The sequence below is a fragment of the Symphodus melops genome (assembly GCF_947650265.1).
Source record: "Symphodus melops genome assembly, chromosome: 9".
NCBI lineage: Eukaryota > Metazoa > Chordata > Actinopteri > Labriformes > Labridae > Symphodus > Symphodus melops.
The window spans coordinates 19,886,236-19,913,885 of NC_136699.1; the positions used below are offsets into that span (position 1 = coordinate 19,886,236).

The 27,650-nt window shown below is 41.5% G+C and overlaps 1 protein-coding gene across 5 annotated transcripts in view; it reads right to left on the reverse strand.

The window, feature by feature from the left end:
* The window catches only part of LOC306829286 (connector enhancer of kinase suppressor of ras 2), a 58,465-nt gene that overhangs the window by 22,142 nt on the left and 8,673 nt on the right, over positions 1-27,650 (reverse strand). For 4 of the 5 annotated variants that reach the window (XM_079352269.1, XM_079352268.1, XM_079352270.1 and 1 more), the window contains exons 2-9: positions 21,514-21,677; positions 14,698-14,900; positions 13,666-13,753; positions 12,555-12,596; positions 7,479-7,598; positions 6,438-6,497; positions 5,760-5,828; positions 1,331-1,477 (exon numbers count right to left, since the gene is read on the reverse strand). In XM_079352269.1, coding sequence (XP_079208395.1) covers positions 1,331-1,477; positions 5,760-5,828; positions 6,438-6,497; positions 7,479-7,598; positions 12,555-12,596; positions 13,666-13,753; positions 14,698-14,900; positions 21,514-21,677 — 893 coding nt within the window. The remainder of the gene's footprint in view (positions 1-1,330; positions 1,478-5,759; positions 5,829-6,437; positions 6,498-7,478; positions 7,599-12,554; positions 12,597-13,665; positions 13,754-14,697; positions 14,901-21,513; positions 21,678-27,650) is intronic. The other variant, XM_079352272.1, reaches the window with a different exon arrangement.

Consider the following 27,650-nt stretch of genomic DNA (forward strand, 5'->3'; position numbering starts at 1 on the left):
ACACACACACACACACACACACACACACCTACACACACACACACACACCAAAGGCTGTTTAGCAGGATATTTTGGATTCAGTGCATTATCTCCAGTATTTGCTGAGTAGCGCCTCTTGTTTCAGAGCCAGTGGAGCTGCCTGTAGTTACTTATGAATAATTAAGAGCTCCAGTCTTTCTGAGAGAGAACAAATCTAAAACATTCCTTTCTTCCTTTCTCCCACAGATATCTCTGCGCTCTGATCTAGACGCTCACGGTGCATTCGTGTCTTAGCAGAACCATCAGGGTAGAATTCCCACAATCCTCTGCTGCTGCACACAGTAAATGCAACAATGAGCTCATGGAAACAAACTTCGAGTGCTGATCCAACAAGGCAGAAAGCTCATTATAGACAGAGACGACAATGATGCTAAGAAGGCTCCACGGTTATTACAGAGTTTTAATGATTTCTAGACAACGATAGAAATCACATTCACCAAACCTTCCCGACAACACCGAAGCACAAGTGAACATGCACGTAGTATACAGCGGCGACATGCTGCATTTAGAAGCTCACAGATGTGTAGACACAAGACAGTTGCTGCAGCACAAAGCACTCAGGCAGCATCAGATTAGCCCTCGCCTCACTCTTCTGTCCGCCTCCCACAACTATGTTCAATGTGCACAAAAAAATGTCTCTGAGTGAGAGCGGGATTTAAATAGTATTTGCCCTTGAGTGAAATTTGTACATCATTTGTACATCAACTCTGAGCTGTAAGCCCTTAAAACAAGAATCCCACATTTGAGATTAATACTAGATTGTAAATGGACTCTTGGCCATAAGGGTAAAGGTCGATGTATCCAGGCTGAGGTCTTATATGAGAGGGAGTGGAATGGTACTTTTACTGACCCGGCACACAACCTCGTGGCAGAATGTCCAGCTCATATTACACCATTTAAATTTAATGCATGCTTTTGGTAAGCACAAGTTCTTTTACGGTGGTGGTGAGGCAACCGACACATTTGTGAATGGCTTTGAGCTGTGCCAGCAGAACGGCAGGCTGCAAAAACCTTGCCGATGTGTTGAAACGCTCAATAGAAGTATTGATGGAAGGTCAAAGAAGAACAGTTGTTTTTCAAAATACTGGAAGAAGAAAGGAGCAGCGGAAAAAAAGGCTGAGTGAACCGAAGGAAAATAGCAAGAGATCTCACTGCGAAGAGGAAAACATCTTCCTACCTCCAAACCTTAACTGTAAGTATGCACATATAGGAGTAGACTGTGGTTTTGAGAGTAGACACATTTCATGTTAGGAGAGCATTGTGTTAAAACTCGCCGCACAGCTGGTTTTACCTGCAGGCCCAGAGGTTTCCAGCGGACGTTCCTGAGCAGAGCCGGAGTTGAGCTCAGGGTATTCTGAGGTCTTTTCTTCAGCGTGAGGATGACTCCACACGGGTCCTCTCTCAGAGCGTTGACCAGATTCTTCAGCTGCCAGCCCACCTGAGGAGCACACACACTGGGCTACCAAAGTGCCACCACTACACACCTCTCCGCACATGATGCCGTTTGGTCATCTCCCCGTCCTCTCTGAAGAAAACCACCAAGCACATGTTCGACTCTGAAACTGCAAAACCGCCACTCATGATACTCCCTGTCTCTACTGTTTATTATTTATTGATTTATTTTTGGGCATTTCATGACATTTTTGCAGAGACAGCTGAGAGATCATGTAAAGGTCTCTAGTTAAGGTCCAGGATGTATCAGTCTACAGCTGATCTACACATGACACTCATTGTTTCACAATGACGATATCAGACCTTTTACTGCAAACAATCTTTTCCCTTCAAAACATTTCCAGGTCTGAAAGTCTTGATGGAGAGTTTCCTGTTTGATAAATCACTTAAAAAGACAACTCTCTTTGTGAAGGCTCTAATCTGAGACTCTCTTTGGGAAATGTCCCAAAAGTATGTCTGCCGTCAGAGAATTAACATAATTGTGTGTCACTGTGTGTATACTTCAACAGTTTGTGTTAAAAACAGTTAACAGTGCAAACAGCAGTGACAGCAGAGTTTAGAATTCACCAGAGAACTGCTCAGTAAACTCAATGAGCTAATAATGATCTTGTATTGGACCAAGTATGAATTCATACATTTGTGGGCGGGGCCGGAATGTGGCATAGGCAGTATAGTTTAATGATAGGGGCGCCTACTGTCCATAAGGGGCGCCCTGCCAATCTAAATAAGTGAGGAGGAAAAGTTAAAGATAATCAGGAGAAAAAGCAAGAAATAAGTTTAACGGTTAATTCATGTGTTTTTAAAGTCCTTTTCATTCTATTATTTTGTATTAAAACAAAAGAGGCCAAAAAATAAAAAAATACATCAAAGGCTACCTGCTCAACCTGACGCATCACAACACCGCTCTTTGTGGAGGACGAGGGCGGACGAGTTATCAGAAGCGAGTGGAACTCATACTGATAAATATCAGGTTTAAATAAAGTCGAGCGGTAAAACATAAAGCTGTGTGCCAGTTTTCTTTAAGTGTATGAACATTGTGATTGAAGGTAGAATTGGTTGCAATACAAGGGGCATCAGCTAAAATCTAACCTACGGCATCTTTGTGGGTGTTGAAGTGACCCGCGCAAATTCAAAGCAACCACAGAAATCATTGTGTAGTTTGATCCAGATACACCTGAAGCATCACCAAATCTAACACCACTTATTTCACTTCTTGTAAACTCTTTCCACACTTTAACACGCCAGCAAAACACCACCACCACGCTTCACACTGTCCCACCACCACTATTCGGAAAACGGTGTCATGCTAAAGGAAAGCTTAGTCAGCATTTTTTTAAGCTCCGAGAAAGAGAGCAAGATGGTAGAAGAGTAAGGAGTGCTGACTGCAGTGTTTCCTCATGTTCTGGCCGGCCTGTCTCCAGAGCTCACAGTACTCGTCAGGCCATTGATTGGCTACACGGGCCTCAGCTACTAGAAGTGTCCGCAGAGGCCGCCATGCTTACACACACTCACCAACACACAGACAGAACTGCTCTGACCTTATTCCTGACATAATGATGGCCAGCTGTGTCAGCCTTTTGTGGCATGTTTCCTGTTCTGTTTGGCTAGCTCAAAAAAGTCTGGGTTCAGTCAGCGTCAACAAGAGCTGCATGGACATAAGCCTTTATGCTGTGTCCTGCTTAGGCCACTAAAACCAAAGGAAGCAGAACAAGGACACACTATCATTCAGCAGGACAACCTTCATTCATGAAATAAGATTTACAAATTAAACTGTTCATCTGTCTTTTTAATTACAAAACAAGGCTGGGTATAAAACAAGCTTACCTCAAAGAAATCTGTCTGCATGTCAGACACATTTCTTGAATCACTGAAACCTCTTTGAGGCTCTTTATAGATAAGATGGACTTGGAACTCAACTAAATTTATCAGAAGTCACGCGTAAAATGACAGCCAATGGAGAGGCCCGCCTCTGTTGTTACCAATGATTTGTGCTTACAGCAAAAAAAAGAGTTCACTTTTCTGCCATCTGCATTCACGGATCTGGGAGAGTTTGTGGATCTTTTTACACATTTTCGGATCTGTGTTTTGTCACAATATTAGCGCCATATGTTTCCTATTTCTGGATCAACGCCTATTCTGGTGTACAGTTTCTCCAGTGCTATGTCCCTATGCTAAGCTAAGCTATGGGGTCTTCTCTGTTGCTGCTCAAAGACTGTGGAGCGCCCTGCCTGACCACCTGAAGGCTCCACAGACTACAGCTGCTTTGAAAGGAAGCCTAAAGACTCATCTTTTTTTTAAAAAGCCTTCTGCTCATTTTCTCTTTTATTCTTTTAAACACTTTGAAATGTACACATGTAAAGTGCTCTAGAAATAAAATCCTTTTTTTTTTTTACTATTATTATTGTAATTTCTTAGTCAGACTCTAAACATCGATGAGCTCATGAAAAAGGAAGTCTTCGCCAATTTTTTTAAACATGAAAACAGATCTGGCTTCTTCAGAAGACCCCCAAACGTAGCTGCTGCTCCCGGAGAGGCTGTATAATTATAAGATAATAACTGATGTTCTAAGAAGCACATTTCCCAAAATGATTTATAAAAAATATATCAAAATTCTGAAAGCCTTTTTCTTGCAAACACAGGTACCACATCGGCACGCACACCGGAAATACTGAATGACCTGAGAGTGAACTGAGCTGTGCCTTCATAACTTCTTCACTCGTGCAACAATCGCGGAGCGAGCACAATAACAGCAAACACCTAACCAGGCCACTTTAAAACGGCTCTGTTCTCCAAACATGCACATTACAGAGAGGGAAAGGGAAACCTACCAAAAACAATAATAATAGAACATAAACTGCTGCTGAGGAGGGGTTTTTTTTTTCTATTCCTGTGGGTCTTCATTATTTTCCCAGATGCTATTACCTCCACATAATTATGTTGCCTCTTCAAACAATCAGTTTGTTTTTGAGCAAATTCCACATTTTACCTCAAAAGAGAAGCCGAGCTAAAAAAACCTGTGAGCTCTGTTTTGAAGTGGTTCTCAAACAGAAGCTCATGCATAGACATGAAGGCAGCACTGTTGCTAAATACGTGGGTTAGGCCTACAGAATGATTCCATAATGTAATGGAATTTGCTCATTCAATACTCACACTAATCTAATTTTTGAATATGGAGTCTTGCTAGATAAACTTATCAGCTGAGATGTTGACAGAGAGTTTGATAGTTGAGTGTATCCATCTTCCCTCTTCAGCGGCTCGATTTAGAGTCTCCTCCCTCCCTCCCCCCTTTCCTTTCATCAGCTTCCTCTTCTCCCTCAGTCTCTCTTTACTTCCTCCTCCCTTATTCCCTCCACTCTCCCAGCTCTGTGACTTTCCAGCATCCCCAGACTATTTCAACCTCCTTTTTCCCATCCACACGCACACACACCTCGGTCTCCTACTGCTTATCTCCTCCCCCAGGGTGAGGGATCAGAGTGGTGAGGGTCTAGCGGTGGGAGTAATGAGGGGTTGGAGCTGTGAGCCTTGCGGGGCGCGATCTGCACTGTCACCTCGAGGAGAGAGCGGGAGAGAGATAACGCACGGCTCCCTCACGCGTCAATCAACGAGCTCCCCGGCGCCTGCACGCACGCTTTCACATGAGCAGCACCTATCGAGACGTACGAGGGAAAAGGCAAGTAAAAGACATCTACAAACAGATTAAACCTTTTTTTTTTTTTTTCATCCCTCCTTGGAAATCTCAAATAAACGCTGGAACGAATCGTTTGTGTCAGCGCTGATAGAACGGGCAATAGACAGCGCACTCAATCACACGCTCTCACAAGGCATGGTTCCATTTAAAAGGGCTGCTCATTTGTGCGCCTCCTTCTGCTGTGATGAGTTGAGGGCAGAAACACAACTTATTCAAGTCTGAAAGTGGAACATTTCAAATCAGACACCTCCTTCAGGGTTTCCTACGACAATGGGAACAAATTCCAGAAAAGTTTGAGCTGACAATCACGCTGGACCGAACAAAGGTCTTGTAACTATCATCCTATTATCTGCTCCCGAAGCAGGTCTAATTAGCCTACATAGCAACACAGGCACAGGACAGGAAGCACCATGGTGGCAGTGGTGGTGGCAGCAGCAGACATCATGTACCTTGACATCTCCTCAACACAGCACAGAATGGAGAACAAAAGGCAGGTTTTGCAGTGTGTATTCACAGTGGAAGCACAGTGAAAGGATGTTTTCTGTGATTCTTTGGTTGGGTTGGAAGCGTTCAGACTCACCACTGTCTGGTGGTTGACTTGGATCACCTCGTCCCCTGCATGGATCTTCTTACACTGGTCCGCCGGAGACTGCAGAGGCAGACATGGGAGAAGAAAAGGACAATGAGAGAGAATGGCTGAGATAGACTGAGGTGTGGGTGCAGTGTTATTGCAGACTATAAAGAAGAGCACGCTCGCTCAAATGCCACAAAAAGTTTGAACAGTTCACAACTTTATGTGATACATTTTTGTATTTTTCAAGTGTGCGGGCCTATCTTCTTCCTAAGGCTGCCCATTTGCACTGCCCTGCACCTACGTGATGTGCATATTATAACCGGTGATGTAGTTAACGGTAGGCCTTTTCTTAATCCCCTCTGATTTACACAATAAATTGATTGACCATATTCAGTAGTATGCTGCTTTTTTCCCCCCTGACAGCGAAGGGATGACTTGTCTTATTCTGTCTGTAATTTGTTAGTACACACAAACTGAACATGTAGGAGTAGTGTCACATGTCACTGTTTATAACAGAGGCTTTTTATCCTCCGCTGGGCGAGCCACTTAGGGAAACATTTTAGGGAAAAATGAACAGCATAGCCACTTCTTTAGGTGGTATTAAACCACAATGTAAAACTACCTCCTTTTTTATTGCAGAATATAATAAAAGCATCATATGTGGTGGTGGGAGTAAAAACTCACATTCTCTGTGGTTCCTGTGATGACGTGGAGTCCATCATACGTCGATTTGATATACATCCCCTAAAATACAAGAGCAGTGAAAGAAGATTCAGTATGACACAGAATACAGGAAGGGGGGGGGGGGGGACATTTCCTGTCTGTTTCTGGGCCAGACTTCTTGTGTGTCTTGTGTGTAGTCTGGATATGACTCACAGAGAGGTAACAATTTAAAGGAACGACGTGTTGGACGTGTTGGATGCTTCTCGTCACAGACTCTCAAAGTCTCCGAGAAGATATAGGGTGTGTTTTGATGATGGAAGAGTACGTGTTCAGATAAAACTCCCTCTGGTGTTCAATTGGGTCGACTTTAAAGACTCTCGTTTTTTTTTTGCTTCCCGTCAGTCTGATTGTCTTCAAAGCACTTAGCCAAAAATCAATCAGACACCTCTAAAGCCTCAGAATTCTTTAAAGCAACGACGTCAGGTTTTGACCTGGTGAATTCCCATAACAATAAATAAAGAATAAGCTAGCGAAAGGCAGTCATTGTATATTTATACACCTTGAACGTTTAATTATTAATCCGGGGGATTGAAGAGACTCGGGACCTGGCTAAGTAAAAACGCTGTAAACTGCTTTGAAAGGAAAATGTTTGAGCTGTAAAAACAGTTCAAGGAGCGTCACTGTGCACTACATACTAATGTAGACATGACCTTACTTGGGTTCGTCGTTTGGGGCTGGACTTCACCTGGCTAGAAAATGTCAGGAAACATTTATTTTAGGGGCGTTGTAAGAAGTTTTGGAAATACAACAGTTTTGGAAATAGTTTTGGAAATACAACATCGTCATACTTTGACCTTATGCTTCGACGTAGGAGTTGGCAAGACAACTGAAATGCTTGAATGAAAGATGGAAGCTCGAGCGAAGGAGAACTGCATGGTAAGGTAATGAATGTCCATAAAGGACATTTCACATTACAGATTGAAAGTTTGGATGAGAGTACTGATCAGTTCATCTTGGAGTTCTGGTGGAAGGATGTGTGGGCGTCCTCCAGTGTCTCCTTACCAGGCCTTCACTTGGCATGATGCTGGTAAGGTGGACCACCTCCAGATGGGCTGACTGAGAGACCAGAGAGTCAGACGAAAGAGAGATGATGTGGTCACATATCCCTGCTAAGGTCTTACACTGGAGATGTCATCGGAGGTAAAGATAGCAGGAGGGAAAAGGGGGAGGGGGGGGGGAGTGACAAAAAGAGAAAGACGGAAAGTTATTGAGATTGGTTTTGGTCCGCGAGGGATGCTGTGACCTAGCTGGAGGAGGTGAAACAGAAATCATTTCATCAGATTGTTCCACATCGCCACTTCCATCGCTGCAGCACACAAACTGTTTCCTGTCACAATCAGTCCAGAGGCATGCCCACAAGACACTGTCACAGACAGGACAACACATCACCGATACCAGCCAACCCTGCGGTGCCCCACTGACATTTCCTAACATCTAAATTACAGAGCACAGATTACATTTGTTGGGAAATGTAATTTGTTTTTAAGAAGATAAGGGCAATAATTTACCCTCAAATCGATAAATACATCCAGACGCTATTTGTAGATTATCTCGGCTGTAATTGTTTTTACAGCACACTTAAACTCCTGCATATCTGAGCCAGTTCCAGGCAAACAAAAACATGGCTTCACCTTCGCTTTGTTCTAAGAAGCCTCGACTGTTTTTTCAGGCTATTTGTCTGCTCGGTCACGCATGCAAGTTAATTTATCTACAGCGGCATCTCTGCCTTCTAATCTTGGCTGACTGACTGGAGCGGGCTCACAGAGACGGTTACCCTGGTTATCTTGCATCATTGCGTTGCTACTTAGTGCACATCACACTCACACACACACAAACACGCACACACAAATACACATCCATACGCTGACACATTACCGACAAACATGTAAGAGAATATACCTCGACTAAATTTACACAAGCGGTGTGAAAGTGATGAACTCTGCATAAAATAATCTTCTGATCTCAGTTCTAATGAGCAATTACCAGATTAAAGTGATGGAATGAATAGAGATCTTTAACACACACACACACACACACACACACACACACACACACACACACTATAGCTCAGAGCCTGTGATTCATTCATCGCAAGAGAAAGGTGAAGGATCTCCAGTGAGCCAGCCATGTGATGCTTCTGCTCCCTCTTTCTCTCTTTTGCTGTCTCTCGCTCACATATTCATAAACACCAAACATTTCTAGGTCAGTTATTTGAACATTACACTGCCTGTTTAATTTCATGTTGTTGTTGTTTTTTTTTTTACATTTCTGTCAACATGTACACATTGTATTATGTGATACCCAGGATGTTCATGCCATCCACAAACCCGATTTAAAAAAAAAGAGGAAGGGGGGTGGATAAAAGCGGGTAAAAAAAAGTATAGGGAAAGGAAATCCCCAGTATATCTAATCCTGTCTATAGAGCTATAAATAGCATGTCGAGTTCCCTGTTGAAAACCAGAAGAGACAGTTGTGTGGCTCTGCTTGTGTCCCTCTTTGATCATAGTTCTAATAGCCTGACCTGGGATTATCACGGCCTGAGAGACAAAAGGCAAGCTCCCGACTTCTCCAGATGTGACACACCCTGCCTTGATCTGACATGCCTCTGGAGAATCAGAGAGCACATTATAGTTAACTTACCAGCTATAGCTGGCGTGAGATTTAAGAGCAGTGAAACAGAAAGCCAGACGTACTCCGCTGCCAAATGGATTAATCTCTCGCTCCACACACTCCTTCTTCCTCAACAGCTCGCACCTTTTTCTCACACACACGCTAACATGCGAACACACACGCTGCTGTTGCCCAAAGCAGCACCTTCACATGCTTGAGAATACATGGCGCGGCAAATGTGAACCTGACCTCAGACACAGTAGGAATGAAGAGAGGGAGAAAGAAGGAGGGTGGAAGAGAAGGAGAGCAGGAAAGCAGGGAGGTGGGAGGGAGCGTACGAGAGGAAAGGGGAGAAAACAAGGGAAAGGAAAAACACACAACTAGGACAGTCTTACGTAATTCCCCTCATCCTTATGCATGCATGCACATAAAAACACACACATATTCATACACACTTCACGCTCCATCAGACACACAGACTCACACATGCTCATATCTGATCTCCGTGTTCCCGCTCATACACACACACACACACAGGACACACACAAAATCACACAGTTTTCCTGTCCATCTGATTGCTGCGGGCTCGAGTCTGGAGGAGAGCAGAGTGGAAGTGAGTTTTGCATTATTGAGGAGAAGCTGACAAACGTATGACTAGCAGTACAGTAGCAAAGGCAGAGCTGACCTGAGCAATAAACAGAGCGTGTGCAGAATGGATGCTAGACACACTCCTCATACTGTCTGTCTGTCTCCAACTACCTACAAACACACATTTATTCCAACACCACCAGTGTGTCCTGGGTTCATAAAGAACTATTCTACCTATGAGTTACTGTACAAGAATTCCACACTAACAAGATGTATAATATAACTATTCAGAGTAAATTATTTTGAGATGTTAAAAGGAAAACATGATTCTTACATTATTTGATAAAAGCAATACAGTAACACTTAAAGGAAGAAAGTGCGACTTCTCGAAACCAAAACAACTCGAGCTGTGTTGTTGTGTTAGCAGGCTAATGGTAGCGCTCTTTAGTTAGCTCGTAGCTTCACGTTACATGGGACAGGGAATGATTGTGATCTAAAAATGCTTACTTGATGTTCAGATAAGCAGTGAGTACAGTGTGTTATTCTTCTTTTCTATAGTTTTTCTTTTCAGCCTTATAATTGGCTTTTATAGGAAAGCAGTTTGCACGTGTTTGAGAATAAATGCTGTAGCAAATATAACAGCTGTATGCATTTATTTAGCAGTAAGCTGGTGATTATTATCCAGTTAAGGAACAAGTTAGCGGATAGCTATCCAATTAGTAAGGCTGTAGTCAAGCCCACACTAACTGAGACCTGAGACCAGAGTGATCCAAGACCGTGACAAGACCAAGACCATTAATACCACTAAAAACCAGGGGGTTCCAAAGTTAATTATAAATTAATTGAAGTTATTTGTCCGTTTCAAAAGTTGAGTTTACCTTCTAATTACAGTACTGACATAGCAAAATAGTTTGTCAGTGTTGGTTTTGACCACCTTGAATGACTTTTTTGTCTTGAGACCAAGACAAGAAATGTATTCAAATCCACGACAAACTGAGATGTTCAACATTAGAATTAGTAAGATTTATTTTTATGCCATGCTATAATTTAGTCCTACAAAGAGCAAAGTTTCACTAACAAAGTGCAAACTTAAAGACAGGTCATCAACAAATATCTGCAAGAACTTTGCCTTCATCAATGTATGATACAGTCTATTTAACTTTTGTTCCATATAATATAATATGTAGTTAGTTATGATCAAGCAAGGGTTAGACCAGTAATGTCCATGTTGAATCGTCTAAAGGAAAAACAAATCTTTATTTGTATAGCACCTTTTCATAACAAATGTTATCTAAAGATACTTTAAAAAAGGAGTAGATCTAGATCATACTCTTTGTTATTTAAAAAGACCCATGAATCCCTCAGGAGCACAGCATGATACCATCCTGTTTGAAAATGTGAGCGGTAAAAGTTACAACCGCAACTGTGACCATAAGCTACATCCCATACAGTTTGTGTGTGCGCGCCTACGATGTTTGAAGATGTATACACTGCTATTTGTGTTGTGCAGGTTCGGTGTTCGATGTCAGAGTCACTTTATGGCCACTATACGGTATTTATTTCTAAAACACAGAGGAGGCATAATCTAAACTCAAACACCTCCTTCTCCTTCTCTGTCGCTCCCTTCTTGCTGTCTCTCTTTTTCACACTTGAACCGCCCACACATAACAGACTAAGTCATGCGTAGCCACAGTCTGCCTACCGGGTTTTATGTGAGTGCATTTGTGTGCGCACACATGTGCAGAGCCATTTTAAGTATTTTGGATGTGTCATTAACAGGCCTTTAACAAAAAAAGATATATAAATGGCAGCCATAGTTCAACGACCTAAAAGCTACAGGCAGAGTTGTTTTGACATGGGGGACGTTGCCCTGTGTTGGATCAACATAATGCTTGTTTCTAAAACACATGCTAATGGAATATCACACAGGCCCTCTGACAAAAGATCTGAGCTGGGATTTATGACTTGGCATACCACTTCCAAATGTTTTTCGATGAACTCCCCCCTGCCAACATTTTATTTGGTTTCCTCCACCTGACCTTGAATGGCAGCAGGAAGTGTCCCAAATCCAACTGTCAGTCTGGATCAGACACTGGCTGCTCACTCAGTTTCACACATGGACGCAGACAGTTTTCAGTCATATATGCAGACGTGCACGCACTCGCACTCACACGCGCACATGCACACCCACACACACTCACATAGACACTCACACTACACACACAACACATTAAACTGGAGCTCTTAAAAGGCCCCAGGCTTGGACTGTAACATGCAACACACAATTAGGTTGCATATTCCCACACACACACACACACCCGCACAAACACACACTAGCACACACGCAAGCACCCACACACAAACACACACACACACACACACACACACACACACACAACACATCAATACATACGGGATTTATTTTTTTAATAAAAATAAAAAATATTCACAGACATGCCTTGAATGTGTTCCTTTTTGGAGTTTTTTTTTTCTTCTGAAAATTTGCTTCAACACCAAAACAAATGCGCTGTCGAAGCATAATAACAACCGAAAATAAACTAATTTAACTGAGGGAATGTCCGTCTGAAGTTATTATAACATTTTGGTTTTTGTAGTGTTTTAGATAAACAGTTTCAATTCAGGAAGTTAATATTGTTGTCTTCAGGGAGAGCCAGTCTGGCTATTTCTTTACGTTTCCAGACCTCTAAAGCAGAGAGTCTGTTGACCATCAGCACTTAATATACAGATAAAATAGAGGTATTGAATCTTAGTATGGAACTCTTGGCAAGAGAGTGAAAAAGTTGCCTCAAGCCAAGATATAACTTTATTTTTTGAAAGAGAGTGTTGTTGTAGCATGTGTGTATTTTAAAATACACTTACCACATGGAGGATCTTATTCTCCGTCTCATACACAGTGCAATCCTGTCAAGAAGAGAAGACAGAAAAAAAGAATAAAACATGAGAGGGTTCGAGCATCAAAGTGAACATTCCTATACAAGCTCAAATATCTCCTTGAAATACAACAACAGGAGAGATGGAAATTGTCCAACAGAAAAAAAATAGATGACTTCCTTTTCAAGGGCGAACATCCACAGTCCGGTGTTTAATTTCTAACTTTCCACATAATGAACAGTACTTTATAATCTAGGCAGACTTAAATACTGGATTGAGTAGTTCTGGATCTGTTCTGCAGCCTGGAGCTCCGTGAGCCACAGCAGGATTTAGAAACGACATTATTTGAACATGACAGATTGTTATTTAACGATAGCTGATAGTTAATCTATTTCTGGGAGAGCAGCCCACTGAATCCACCAGATGTGCATGGTAGCAATTAATTCATCTGTTTGATGCATTATTGCGGGTTTTGCTGCCACCTTTGTCTGTCTCACTGCAACCTGGCAACCACATATATATTTGGACCATTGTGGACCTACAGTGGCCCCTTCCTCCTCTCTCTCATTTGGCCCTTGCAAGAGGGAATGGGTGTTATCTATGCGACTCCAGGATTCACTCTGGGCAAGCAAACAAACCCACTCTGATACTCTCTAAGCAGCTCTTACAGGGAGGACATGGACGGGGTCCAAGAGAACAGACATAGTTTCTGTCCAAACAATGAGATTTGTACAATATCAGCAGAGTGTGTATGCATGTAGCTCCAGTTTTATTTTGTAAGAGTGTATGTGTGTCGAAATGTGGTGAATCAACATGAAGGAGAGAGCCAGAGGGGGAGCAGATAGAGGAGAGGAAATGAAGGGACAAAAGACCCCTGGTTCATTCTCCATCAGTGCCCATAAGTTAAACACAGGATGAGTCAATGAGTACTTTGCCTATGGGAGTTACTGAGAGCTGCAGGTCCAGTCAGCCACGCTGCTAATAGCCTGTGGCAGTTGACATACGTTCAACTCATAATCAAATCTATAGAAATGAGCTTCAGACCAGAACAAGCTGAATCTATGTGATTGTGTGATGCATGCATCGTGTGTGTAACTACCTGTTGTACGATGGTTGTTAATTCTAGGCAGAGCTGCACAATGTTGTTCTTGAGTAATGAATACTCTGTCACGCTGGCAAATGGAGACCTGAAACAGACACAAAGGGAAAAAGAAAAAGAATTTATGATCGTACAAATGCATCTGAAACCACTGAAGATAAATTGAACATCAGTTGAACCTCTGATAAACAACTGGACATGATCTCATTTCAAACGCTGTCCTTGTTCTTTATCAATTGAATTGAATTGAATTGAATTAGAAATTGGACAATGTCTTTCTTAAGGGTGAAATTGTAGTTAAATGACTGATATTATATCTTCATATCATGTTTGTGGTTACAGAAAATTCTGCTCATTTAATTTATTTACTAAGAGTGTGATTAAAGCCGTGATAGGACAGAGAAAGAGGGAAATAAAATCTGTTCTGTGCTCCTCACAGAGCGCAGGAGCAGGTGATAAAGACAAACAACAATATTTGCCTTTCTATCATGGCCAGGAGGCTGGGAAGCCCAGGGATCTACTAAAGCTCGTCGTAACTTTATTTGTATCTGTCCTCAGCTACATACGGTTCCATCAGCTGTTCAAAACCTCACCATTACAGTACAGAACACACCCGGTTTTATATCTAGGAAATAATTTCTTTTGTCCACTACAGTGTGCCCTCTCGGCAGTGAGGGGTTGAAAGATCAATACCACTATCATGTCTATTTAACAATGAGCTTAGCACTGGCTGGTTCTGCTAGCTCAGTAATGGCGCAAAGCAAAACTAAGATGTGTATTGATGAAGCTTAGTACTCAATTAACATATACTATTGCGGAATTCATCTTGTTACTCTCAAAAAGAAGCACGTTATAACAAACCTCAGAACATTAACATGTATGAGGTAAATCCCAGTAAATGTAATGCACAGCTCTTGTGCAGTAGTCACTGGTTGTTTATTACCATTGAAATTGTGTGTATATTCTTTGCAACTTTCTTACTTGGTTGAAATAACCAATTCCTGACCTCATCTGACAAACTGTAGTCCCTACCTGTCCAGCCAGGCCAGCAGGTTCTTAGCTGCTCCTATCAGATCGACCACCGAGGTGAGGAAGTCATTGGGTAGCCTGCGAGAAGCTCGTCCGTCGTAGTGTCCACCCCTCCGCCGACCCAGGATGAAGTTCTGGAGGTTTTTCGCCGAAGCATTGAGCTTGTGGGACAATGTCCGGAGATTCTCTGTCTCTAGGCCGTAGTTCTGGAAAACAAACAAATTATTACGTTAAAATCACAGTATGTTTATCAGCGTTTCTATTAGGAGGTTTTAACACAGGAGACCTTCAGGAATTCAGTCTCTGGTTTGAGAATGACTATAGGAGTGAACTGTATTTTAATCAGTGCTCCTAAAGTCTTTTTTCCCCATTATTTGATTAACTACAATGACTGTTTCATGTGTGACTTTCATTTAATACTCTGCTTGAACACATCTCTTGTAGCGGATGAAAAGTGCTACTGCTGCTCTGCTAACATGTTGTTTTTGCTACACAAGCTGTGCCTTGTGTTAGAAATGATAGTTTTAAGGAAATTTGTTGCAGATCATTGTTGTATCATAGGTCAAAGAAAAGGTTTCCGGTAAAATATTAAAGAGCTCTCACATCTATGTGTCAAGTCCTACTGAGCTGAAGTGTTTCGCCTCGCCTCAAAAACAAAGGCTGTGAGAAACAGCTAGCTAGACTCTCACCGAGGTTTTAAAATTATATTAAAATGTAATATCTAATTACAATTAGTTATCTAATTTCATGTTTAGTTCCACAATTCAACACTTTAACACTGTATATTTAAAGAAACTTCAATGACAGATTGTGGTACCGTAAGTAACAAAAGGAACAATGAAGCTAACACACCTAGCTAACTCATTGTGACACTGAGATTCAAGAAAGTCACTTTACACAACATCAAGAAATGTTACACCACAGAGTGCCACTTCAGCTCGGATGGTAGAGCGAGTGCTCCTTGTACAGAAGCCGTCATCAATGTTGCACTGGTCTCAGGTTTTATTTTTGGTTCTGATGATAATCAGCACATGTCATCCTCTAATCTTTCTCCCCATATTTCCAATCTCTCTCAAGCTGTCATCGCTAACAAAGGCAAAAATCCCCAAAAAATAATCTTTAAAAAATCAATGTCATGTCACATCACATCCTGATATTTCTATCGTTGTATGAACCAAACTAGTAAAACATACAGTTTGTTTATTAGTGAGCTTAAAGATGGGATAGAAACATGTTGAACTAACACAGCGAGCTGTCTCCCTCGGCTGCTCGTCTCTGTTCTAAGTCAGGCTAATAACCTCCCTGTTTCTAGTCTGAGATGTATCACTCCTTCCACGTCTGTCTTGGAGGACATAAAAAGGAACAGATGTCAACTGCAATATATTTCCAATGTTTTCAGCATATCTTGCATGTATGCGCTTTTTATCTGTCCCAGAAAATGTTGCTCCACTGGCTTTTGTTAGGTTGAACAGAAACATGTACCCTTATTACACAGTAAGTGGTTCTTTTGAGCAAAGTGAACTGAAATTTTAATGACTTTTGCTGAAAAAAGCCTTAGAACTTGACAAAACAGCAACTCCTCTCACAAAATGAGAAGACCAGGTTATACTGAGTTTCCCATTACTGCACTGTGGCCCTTTTAAATAAACACACGTTCACACACAAACACACACATATGCACAGTCCCAAGGCACCTACAGTCATGTCTTGCCTGACAGAGCCTGATTCCTGCTGACACAAAGGCTACATGCACATACAAACACTCACATACACATCCCTGTATAGTGAGATGCACAGGCTTAGCTAGACATATCTATTCCTCCTCTGCCTCTAGATCTTTTCTACACAGTCACGACCGCAGTGACTACAAAGGAGAGAGGGTTTCACACAGTGGCAATGAAGAGAGAAAGAGAGAGGGGGGGTGAGGGAATTGAGGAACTAAAGAGGCAGAAGACAAGAGGGAGAGGGAGAAAGAGAGAGCACCCAGCAATGAATATCACTGAAACTGGGTCATGCATACTCTGTTTTCCGTGTAATATTTTGAATTCCATGTGAATGTAGACGTATACATGAAACAAGACTATACATGTTTGCACAGCTGTAATTAGCCTGTCCTATGATTCGATGTAGCGCTGTGTGCATCTCTCTCCGGGGGACAGAGAGCTGAGATGAAGTGAGGGAATAATGCCCTGTGTCGGCCATCTGAATGACTTTGAGCTTGTGTGTGTGTGTGTGTGTGTGTGTGTGTGTGTGTGTGTGTGTGTGTGTGTAGAAAAGGAGAAAAATAATTTGAGCAATGCGTGCATATGTGTGCCTGTGTGTGTCAAATCAATACAGTAAGAGGGCGATGCCATTAGAGCAACCACCCCTCCACCTTCAAGTCGATGTGGTTGCCATAGCAGCCATGTGTGGAGTGGCCTCTCCTCTATGCTGATATTGCTACCATTGTTCACAGAATCACATACAGACATTGTTTATGAAATACTTCGATAAAACGAGTCTTCACCCTCTAATCCTTTTCTTGCTCAAGGAGAGCATTCTTCATTGTTGCTTCACTGCTCAGTCAGCTTTTGTCGACAGCTTGCACCAAAATGGACAGTGTTTAACATCATAAAGAATTGTGAGTGTCGTGCAGTAAGTTGTCTTGAACAAAACACTGCCTTTTCCCCAAAATGAATACAACAGGGCTTTATATGGGTTGGATTTGTTTGGCATAAATGTTTTTATGAGACTGATGGAAACACTGATTTTAGTTTTTCTTGGCCAATAATAAAAGAGCATCAACACGGCACTTTCTGGGGACACAGTGTAACATTACATTAAACGTGCATTCACGCTTTTTTTTTTATCAGGATCATCTATGGTACTCCTATCTGATTAGCATTCACGTTCAAATATAGATGAAACGGATTCAGAATAGAAATGATGGCCAACTTTTTAGAAACATTTGCATAACCAAGAGGATTTTAGAAATCAAGATTGAGTCAGACAGGGTAGCACTTGATAGAAACCAACATAGAAAGCTGACTAATATGCATGAAAGGATGAGATGACAGCATGAATCACTCCCCCGGAACAAAAGCAGAACTTGAGGAGAATCAGGACAGATTCCAAACTTTAAACACTTGAAATCATGAAATGATGCTAATAAGCAAAGAGGCCAAACATACGGTCAGTCTTATTATATTGATTCAAAATAATAAATTCCTGATTCATGTGGTAGGGTTTGTGTGACTGTTGAGCTGTACAGGTATAGCCAACTGTTATTTAAGAATGATGTCAGAGTGGTTAAGAGTTTGATCCACTGTAGATGAAGGACAGAGGATTATGTTTTTAAACTTCTGACAAGAGGGAGAACAAGAATGGTCTCAGAAAAACAAGTTGTCCTTGAACAGAACCTTGTTGTACACCACAAGTACACCTTAGAAATACAAAACAACTTGTGTCAGCCAATTCTGATAGCGAATTTAACCTGACAATCTGTGTGATATAGTTAACAAATAGGCATTGCCAGAGTTCAGCCAGAAAATATATGATACCATACAACATGATGTAATGTATAATGAAATACAATACCATGAGACAAGAGAAAGAAAGACAAACCAAGATGACGTAAGACGAGATAAGTATGTATCTGCTTATTCTGATGGTGCATATAAAGTTACAATCCGTATAATACATTACGATACATAACCAGCACTTAGCCAGGTTATGTTAGTTGCAATGCAATGTGTTGCAATGCAATGTGATATGATACAAAACGATATGAAAAGACAATAAGACAAGATAAGATACAATACATGATATACTATGCTCCATGTAATTGTCTTGGACTCCAAGTGCTCCACACATTTAGCTGCACCCAGTCTGACACATGATAAATAACTGTCTGAATGAGGCCGTATTTATCTGCTTATATCATTAAAGGTTTAAAAAGGTAATATTATTATATTGTAATCTTGCTGCAGACTTCGAATACTAATAACCCTTGTTCACTTTTTATACATATGTATTCCTCAAGTCATATGAAGTCATTGTGCATGTCTTGCAAACCAGTTTGGGTTGAGCAATATTTTATTCAGAAGTTATTTTCTCAACACATACAGCTGAAAATTCCCATAACCCCCTGAAGCCTACTTGTTTGCCCCTAGCATAGATGCTAGCATAGATGCTAGGGGCAAACACTTGATTGTATGGACATAAAAGAAGGGACTTTCCACATTTACAGCGAGACTGAAATCCCAGCCAGCGCTTGGAACTTGCATTGACCCAGGGTTACAGAAGCTCCCCATTTTAACTGCAGAAGGACTAGAAAAGCATAATGGTTGAGCCAAGGGAGCGTGGTTTTACTCTCCATATGATGGCTGATATTGCTGACAACAGTTTACCATCCTATACAGTAAATATTCACAATATGCGCAGGTTCTAAAGTGCTGCAGTTTTTTTCTGTTGTTGTCTGGAGAGTACACCTAATGAGGAGGACGGTTGAGTTTCGCTTTTCCCTGAGGCAACCGTGAAGCATAATTTAGTCTTATTATAACTTGGGTCTGTTTGGGATGTATTTTCTATTGATTATAAAAAAAAGTTGCACTCAACAAAACCCTGGTCTTAGAACAATGCAGTTTTGCTTCAACAAAGTTCAAGAAAGCAAAAATAAGCAGCGGCATGATTAGTCTTAACACAGCCAATGGCTAAGTCAGAGTTAATTTCCCCAAAATTGAAACTTTACTTTGCCGATGACAATTGTTAGTGGCCAAAACCATTAAGAAGTGTGGCATAGGTCCAAATTACAACACGCTTTAATTGGTGATTGATGACAGCTCTGTTGATAATTTACTGTTGACCTGGAAATTCCTTTGAAATTTAATTGGCCGAGTAAGGATTTTGTTCTCTAAACCTTTTATGATTGGATTATGGTTTCTCTCCAACTGCTAATGTGATTCCAAACCAAACACATCTCACCAATCATTGATAAGAGGAAAGATAGCTCAAACTAAAGGCTAAATCTCAAGCTGTAAGACAGAAATGACGCCTACCAGCAGTGTGAGTAACACATCTTGTGGCCCTACATATGTGTGGTGTATGTGCATATGTGTGTGCACAAACATAAAGTGATTGCTGCTCTGGGACACTCACTCCAATGCTGGAACGCCTGAATGAGAAGAGGTGCTGATTAACACACACACACACACACACACACACACACACACACACACACACACACACACACACACACAAACAAGCATGTGTGCCCACTTACACACATTTAAACAGTCCCAACTAATCCAGCCATGTGTGCCTGGGAGATAAGGTGCATCCTGCATACTCTTTCTACATACTCTCTCTCTCTTTTTCTCTCTTTTTTCCTTTCACTTTTACTTCCTCTTCTCTCTCTCTCTCTCTCTCTCTCTCTCTCTCTCTCTCTCTCTCTCTCTCTCTCTCTCTCTCTCTCTCTCTCTCTCTCTCTCTCTCTCTCTCTCTCTCTCTCTCTCTCTCTCTCTCTCTCTCTCTCTCTCTCTCTCTCTCTCTCTCTCTCTCTCTCGCTCGCTCGCTCTGGGAAAGAGTAGCACCTAATTCCCCTTAATTCCCTAATCCTGAGCATGGCCACAGCACAGACAGTCAGCAGTGACCGAGGAAGTCCACACAAAGTTGGAACAAAATGACTTCTCTAGCTGTTTCTTTAGTTGATATCAATAACTAGTCAGGGAAAATAAACAACCACAAATTTAAGCCTTCTACCTTTGAAAATCTCTTCATCCAAAAGAAATGTATTCTTAGAATTTTGGACGGCCACGCAGGTTTTTCTTGAATTGCACTAATTGTAATAACATGTTCATAAATAATGGCTCCACAGCTGTGCAGTGGTAAGAGCTGTTGCCTCATAGCGAGGAGGTTCGGACAGGGCCTCTCTGTGAAGAGTTTGTTTGTTCTCCCTGTGCATGCGTGGGTTCTCTCCAGGCACGCCGTTTTTCTCCCACAGTCCAAAGATATGCTGCTTAGGTTGACTGGTGACTCTCTATGAATGCTGTTAGTGTGGCTGGTTGTCTGTCTCTATATGTCAGCCCTGTGATTGCCTGGTGAACAGTCCAAGGTGTACCCAGCTTCTCACCCAATGACAGCCGGGATCGGCCCCGGCCCCTCGGGACCTCTTACCGGAAAAGCAGTATAGATAATGGATGGATAGATGGATGTTGTTCTCACATATAATTAAGACTCAATACTGATGCTGGTGTAATGTTGGGTTCTGGAGCTGAGTGTGGTTTGAAATAAAATAACTAAGCTGAATATGATCCATGAGTTTTGGCTCCAAAAGCAAAACTTTCTTTTTCATTTGATATCTTAGAAATTTGGTACAAAACCTATTTTATGTGATAAACTTATTTTTTTAATGCTAATGCTGTAGCAAAAAAACTGTCTGTCTAAACATCACCCCTGCACTTGGAAATGGTCCGTGTCCTGAACTGATATCCATGTGCAGGACAAAGATATTGGATTCATCACCCATTCATGTCAGAAACTGTCCAAATGAAAAGTGATAGCTGAAGGTAATAAAATATGTTCTTGGCATCTATGACAGGAAAAGCCATCGACGTAATTGTGACCGGAGTGTTCTTTAAAAAGTCCAACAGATATATTAGATCGTAAGATGGATTAAAGTAAAACTCATTACATTTATAAATAACAGTACAATAGAAAATCAGATTGTAAAAAGAACAGCAAAAAGAAACATGAAATGACCCTAAAGCCGGACACAATCCCAACACACCCTCCTCCCAGAGCATGATTTACAACTTCAGTAAGTGACAGCGGCTGACTGACCAGAGCGCAGAGGAGGTCGACAGCTTCCAGGATGAGCTCTTGATGTCCTATTCTGGTGACACCCAGCTCCTCCAGCTCCTGATGGGTGATGTGCAGCAGCTGTTCTCCCCCCATTTGCTCCCGCTCGAAACTCTTCACGTACTGCTGGAGACAGTCGTCCAGACCTGTGGAGAGCATGGACACACAGATTAGCATGTGCAGATGTTCTCGATCTACTATCACGCTGTGTGATTGCCAGTTTTTATTCATCGAAATGTAAGGGGCAGTAAGGGGTTTAGAATACTTCCTGCATCTCCACAGACACAGTGGGGGAAACAAATTGGAGGAAATATTGAAGATTGTTTGAGAGAAGTACAAAGGCCAGTTCATATCTGTCTGACTGAACCTTGAATCCTTGTCCTCCTAAATGCCACACAATGTAGGCCTCTGTGCAGACAGACACCCACACTGAGATACACAATGTGCTTTGTCTTGACTTTTTATAGAAACAAAAGCTGAGCACTATTCTGAAGACAGGATATTCCTGGATGCTAAAAGATAACTGTCACCTAGAAATCATAGCTGCTGGTCTGGCTTTCCAAAATCTTGCACACCATGCAGCAATATGTTTTCCTTTGATGTTGATTTTTTTTTTTCACACTCAAGAAAAACAAATGCATTCTTAGTGTCTTCAGAGTTTGAAGTGAAGCTTATTTTCCTGGAAATTGTGAGTGATAAAGGGTGTGTCCAAGATCTGCCCAGAAAGATGTGAGTAACATTGACGTCTGAGTTGCTGCTGTAAAGCTGTGGCTGTCTGCCATGCAGAGAGCCAATCAGCTGGACATAGACGTGGTGGGTCCGGGATACTATTGATCAGTACCAGCCTCAGGCTTTAAACCAAACAAAGTCAGCAGAAAGCGCACATCCCCACAGACCTAATCAACAAGCCTGCTTCAAAATGAGCCTCTCGTACACACACACACACACACACACACACACACACAGAGCAAAAACGCATGGGAGGAAGTAAATCTATACACACATATGGAACCAAGGCAAAACACAAACAACTACACTCTTTCTCTCAGCGAACACACTCTTCAACACAATCACACAAATACAATTACAACTGCTGCTGTTATTCAGGGGCTCGACGCCTCTGCGGAGGCATGTTGTTAAAGGCGAGTGGAGCTGTGAGGAAAACACTGATGCCCAAGGGAAGCGATGCTGACAGAGAACAGACAGTGTGGTCGCACCTTAACAGTCCACACACACACACACACACACACACACACACACTAAAGAATCAGCACAAGGTGTCATGCTCTCCTTATGGGACACAAGAGACAGAATAAAAGCGCACTGTTGCTCTGAGTGACATCTTGTTGCATGCGGTACAGAAGAGCAATCGTAAGTCTAACACTTTAATATCAGGCTCTGTGGCGTAACAAGTCCAAAGAGTTTATTAGAATTTGAACCTTCATATCTCACACGTGTTGGAATGTGTTCTACAGATGTCTACAAGGCTGATGAGACGTCACATTTGTACATAAATATGTAAAAACTATACACATGAAAATAAGGAGGCACGTGTATTAGTTTCTACATGTCATTCTTATTAAAGTTAGGTTGAAATACTTGAGAACATCCAAGCAGTTGTGAAAAGTTTGTTAACTTTCCAGCATGTCAGTCCCCACTCTTTCGCTCCCTGATTTCCATCTCTGTCCTGTCCCTCCAATAAAGGCACACAATGCCTCTATAAGTCTGTTAATGCTCAATAAATGAACACTTCTCTAATGTCAGTATGTACATCCATGAGTGGGGGGGGGGGGTTTAAAGACAAGAGCTGCAGTAACTGTTTGCCCGAGCCTACAACCTCCCCTGCCCCTAACTCCACTCCCCCCTCCCCTCCCAGTGCTTTTCTGTGGTTTCTTGTTCATTTATTTGTTTATTTGTTTATTTTTCATTTTGTTTTCATCTGACTTTTATTTTCTCTGTTCAGTGCTTTGAGCCTTTAAACGCACTATATAAATGTGAAGTATTATTATTATTAACTTTGAAGAACTTGTCCTTTACTTTAGAGTTCATGTCTACTGTCTTTACTCCACTTCAAATTAAAATGGAAGTATAAACCCTGTCACACTTCACTGACACAAGCAGTTATGAAATCATTTAGAAATTATACATTTACATGAAGTACAACAAAATGATGATGAGCTCTAAAGTTGAAATGTGTTCCTTGAGATTCCACTTTTACCGTGCATGAACCTCCACCTTCTTCTCATACTGGGAAAAGAGTATGATAAGAAAACAATAGCTGTTGCACATATCTGAATTTCTTTATCTCAGTTCTGTTTTTGGTGTGAAATATTGAGGGATTTAGCCTCAGAAAATATAACTTACTTTTTCTGTCTGCACAACAAATTCACCTTTAGGTACTAAAAAAGAAACCAGGACAGAAAGGAGTAAAGATGGTCAAGTATGTGTTTCATCATCACCAGGAAAAAGCAAGTAAAAGGGGATCCACAATCTCCCGGGACCTGAGGTGGACCTGCACATAGACACTTTTAGGAAAAGGATGTACTTCCTGCGTCAGCTCAGAAAGTTCAACCCGCAGGACCTGCTGATCAGCTTTTACAATGCCATAATCCAGACTGTTCTCTGCACCTGCATCACTGTCTGCAACCAAACTGGACAGACACAGAGTGGTCGATCAGGACAATCAGGACTGCAGGAAATATTATCTGTGCCGACCTGCCTCCTCATCCAGGACTTACACCGCTCCACGGTGAAGAAAACGGACAGGTAGCATCACCACAGACTCCTCACACCCTGGACACAAACTGTTCAAACTCAGTATACCTCAGTATGCACCTTTCCCCCTCTCTCCACCTGGAGTTGTATAAAGGTCCAGGATGACTGTAACTGCCTCTATGGCAAATTACAAAAATACAATATGTATGTATTCCACCGAACATGAACCTGAATGGGTTTCTGAGTTGACTAAACTACATTTGGCACCAATTCTCTTTTTCTCGCTATTTCCGCTCCCCCAAAACAACCCGACACAAGAACAGTTTCTTCCCTCAGGCTGTCACTCAGATGACCGCTCAGAGAGGTAACGCTTAAACCATCACCCACTGTGATTGTACATATAGGACTCATTTAAAAAAATGCATCATGTTCAATAATCTTGTAAATACTGTAAAATTATCCTCCTCATACACATCCTTGGATTTAAATACTGTAAAACTTCACCTCATGTAAATTACCCATCTGTTACATAATCCCATATTTACTATCATTCTCCTAAGTATTCTTGCATGACTCACCACGGTACTACATATTAGTCTTTGCTTATTTATGTTTATATGTAATGTCACTTTCGTACACTGACGGCTGTGTGTGTGTGTGTGTGTGTGTGTGTGTGTGTGTGTGTGTGTGTGTGTGTGTGTGTGTGTGTGGGTGAGTGTGCATGTGTAAGCACACATGTCCAATAAAGGATGATAGACAGTCAAGTATCAGCTAATATCTGCACAATTCATACATACAGTAGTGATGATTAAATTTTAAATATGACCATTTAACAACTGTAGCAGTAAAGCATGAAAACAGTGAGCATAAGAGTACATTTGTCTCGTGAAGAAACACTGAAGTAGTCAAATTCTGTAGTTATTTGAAATGTCAAATTATCTCTGCGTGGGTCTGTAAAACTTCTCCTTCAATTGTTGTTTGTCCTCACATTTCCTTGTCTTTGTTCAGAGAGAAAAGAAAAAGAAATCAGCGCTATTAAATTCAAAACAGCTCTGCCTTCTTCTGAATAAAAATCTTCTTGCTGACTAATTCTTGAATGAGAGCGAGTACACTGCTACTTTCCAGCATTATATTTAAATTAGCTCCTTTTCATTCCTTTCAGTGTAACAATGTTGATTTCAGATGAATAATAGTGGTGTGCAGTCTATGAATCATCAGCAGCGTTGGCAGAGATATGAACAAGTGGACTGAACGTGCAGATTTCTGTAGCTGGCCAGCAGCTATGGGAGCAGAGACGACCATGCAGAGATCACAGAGGCAGAGCCGAGGAAGCCCTACAGCTGATAAGGAGGATTTCTGAATATGAGAACTCCAACCCTCGCTAGAACAGAGATATGAGGGAAATATATATTTTAAAAAAAGACATAGCAAAATGGAAATCTTTACATCCTTATATCCAATATATCCTTCTGGTTTTCTCTGCAAAATCATCCGCTGCAGACGTCCTCTTTGTGCAAAGTGCCTTGGCATAACGTTTGTTATGAATTGGCACTTTATGAATACAGGACAAGTGATTAAATGCATCTTCCTTTAACATTTGCCTAAATTTACAACAAGTTTCCCTTTCCAATAAAAAAGCGACAGTCTGAAGCACAGTGGCTTGTTCCCTTCACCGATAGGCACAGTTTTGTCTTCACGTCTCAGATTGTCTGCAAGGTGGAAAAAGTCCCTCTTATTTTTCAAGCCATCACATCAGTTCTCTTCCTGGTGTCTGTTCATTAAAAGATGCAGCCAGTAGTGTGGTGCCTGAAGAAGTGGGTATACTCTTAAAGTGACCGTTCAACAGAGGATAAATCATCCTAAAAATGGCAGCATGCTACTGAATATTGTAAATCAATTGCTTATGTGAATCAGAGGAGATTTAGAGTTGTTACATATAAGGAATGAAATAAAATAAAATAATAATAGAGGTCCAGGATGACTGCTACTCTGGCAAACAATATTACAATGTACAGTATATGTAGTTCTCTACATAAACATAAACCTGAATTACCAACATTTGGCACCAATTCTCTTCAACGTTAGAGACAAATATGTGAGTTCTTACTCACTGGATTGGGCTGCCATGTGCATAGAAATGCAGATGGACACAAAGAGGCATACATTACATTCAGACATGTACATGCGCATGTTGACACACGGCTTCCAGCCAATAGGATGAGTCAGAAAGTCTCCCCTTGAGGACAAACAGCTGATCTGAGTTCATCTGCAGAGTTCAAACGCCAGCTGGAAATAGCACATTGTGCCCTGAACACACACACACCAATGAACTGAAACACAGAGGTCAGGTTTGTTGGTACTCACTTCTCCAGACAGTTATTAAAGTGGCTTATGTTAATATATCTTCAGTAACAAATATTTTCTTCCAGCTGTCTATTCCCTCATTGGAGACGTAAAAACGGACCTCTTACTCAAATAGGCCACGCAGTGTAATACGAATCAAACAGAATCGCAGCCTATGTGCATTTGAAATAAACAAAAAGTAATTTTGCACGAGAAACATCACAAGTGCCTCTTTCCCAGGGATGAGACAGAATGAGGAAGACGATCTTTTACCAGAGCTTAAACATATAAATCCGTGTTCCAGCCAGCTTCCACAGAGTGGAGGAGTCACTACAGAGGGCAGGCAACAAACATGAATGTGTTCTGTGTAAATATTGTTTTTCCGCCAGCGATTCAGGAGCTTAATATTGAACAGTATTTGCTGAACCAGGGCATCACCTTCGTATCTCCCAGGTTCTTCCACTCTAAATAACTTTTCAACACACACATTTGTCAATTGTCAACATTCAACTGACTTTTTTTCCACAGTCTGCCACTGTTCTCTCATTCTGAACTGTATGCTTTTTCGTCATCTAAAGCGATTGAGATTACTGCATGCAGCATGACTTGGCAGGTCATACTTACACAAAACACCCTACATTTTGCTATGGCACTTTACAAGCTGTGAGTTTGTCAGCTCAGCTCATCTTTTAAGTGAACCAAGAGCATCTTTTATGACATTTCAGTGGACGAAGGCACCACAGCACAGTGCTGTTTAGTTTCTCGGTTTTCTGCCTTAAAAAAAATGCTTGGTTTAAAAATCTCATGTTGCTTCTTGCTCACAGTTATGAGATAGTTCATGAAACGCATTCGGATGTTCACAGGAGAGCTGGCCAGGGCTCACTGCATGATGTAACAAACACCTTACAACAATCAAAGACAGGCAGAATCTGATTTTATTGGTGGGTTGTTTGCGAACACTGCCAGGCCGCTGTCAATCAAATCTGAGCAAGCTGATAAAAATAACATGTTTTGTGTTTTAACCAAAGAACACTGACTGAGTTTATCGGTTGAAAACCACA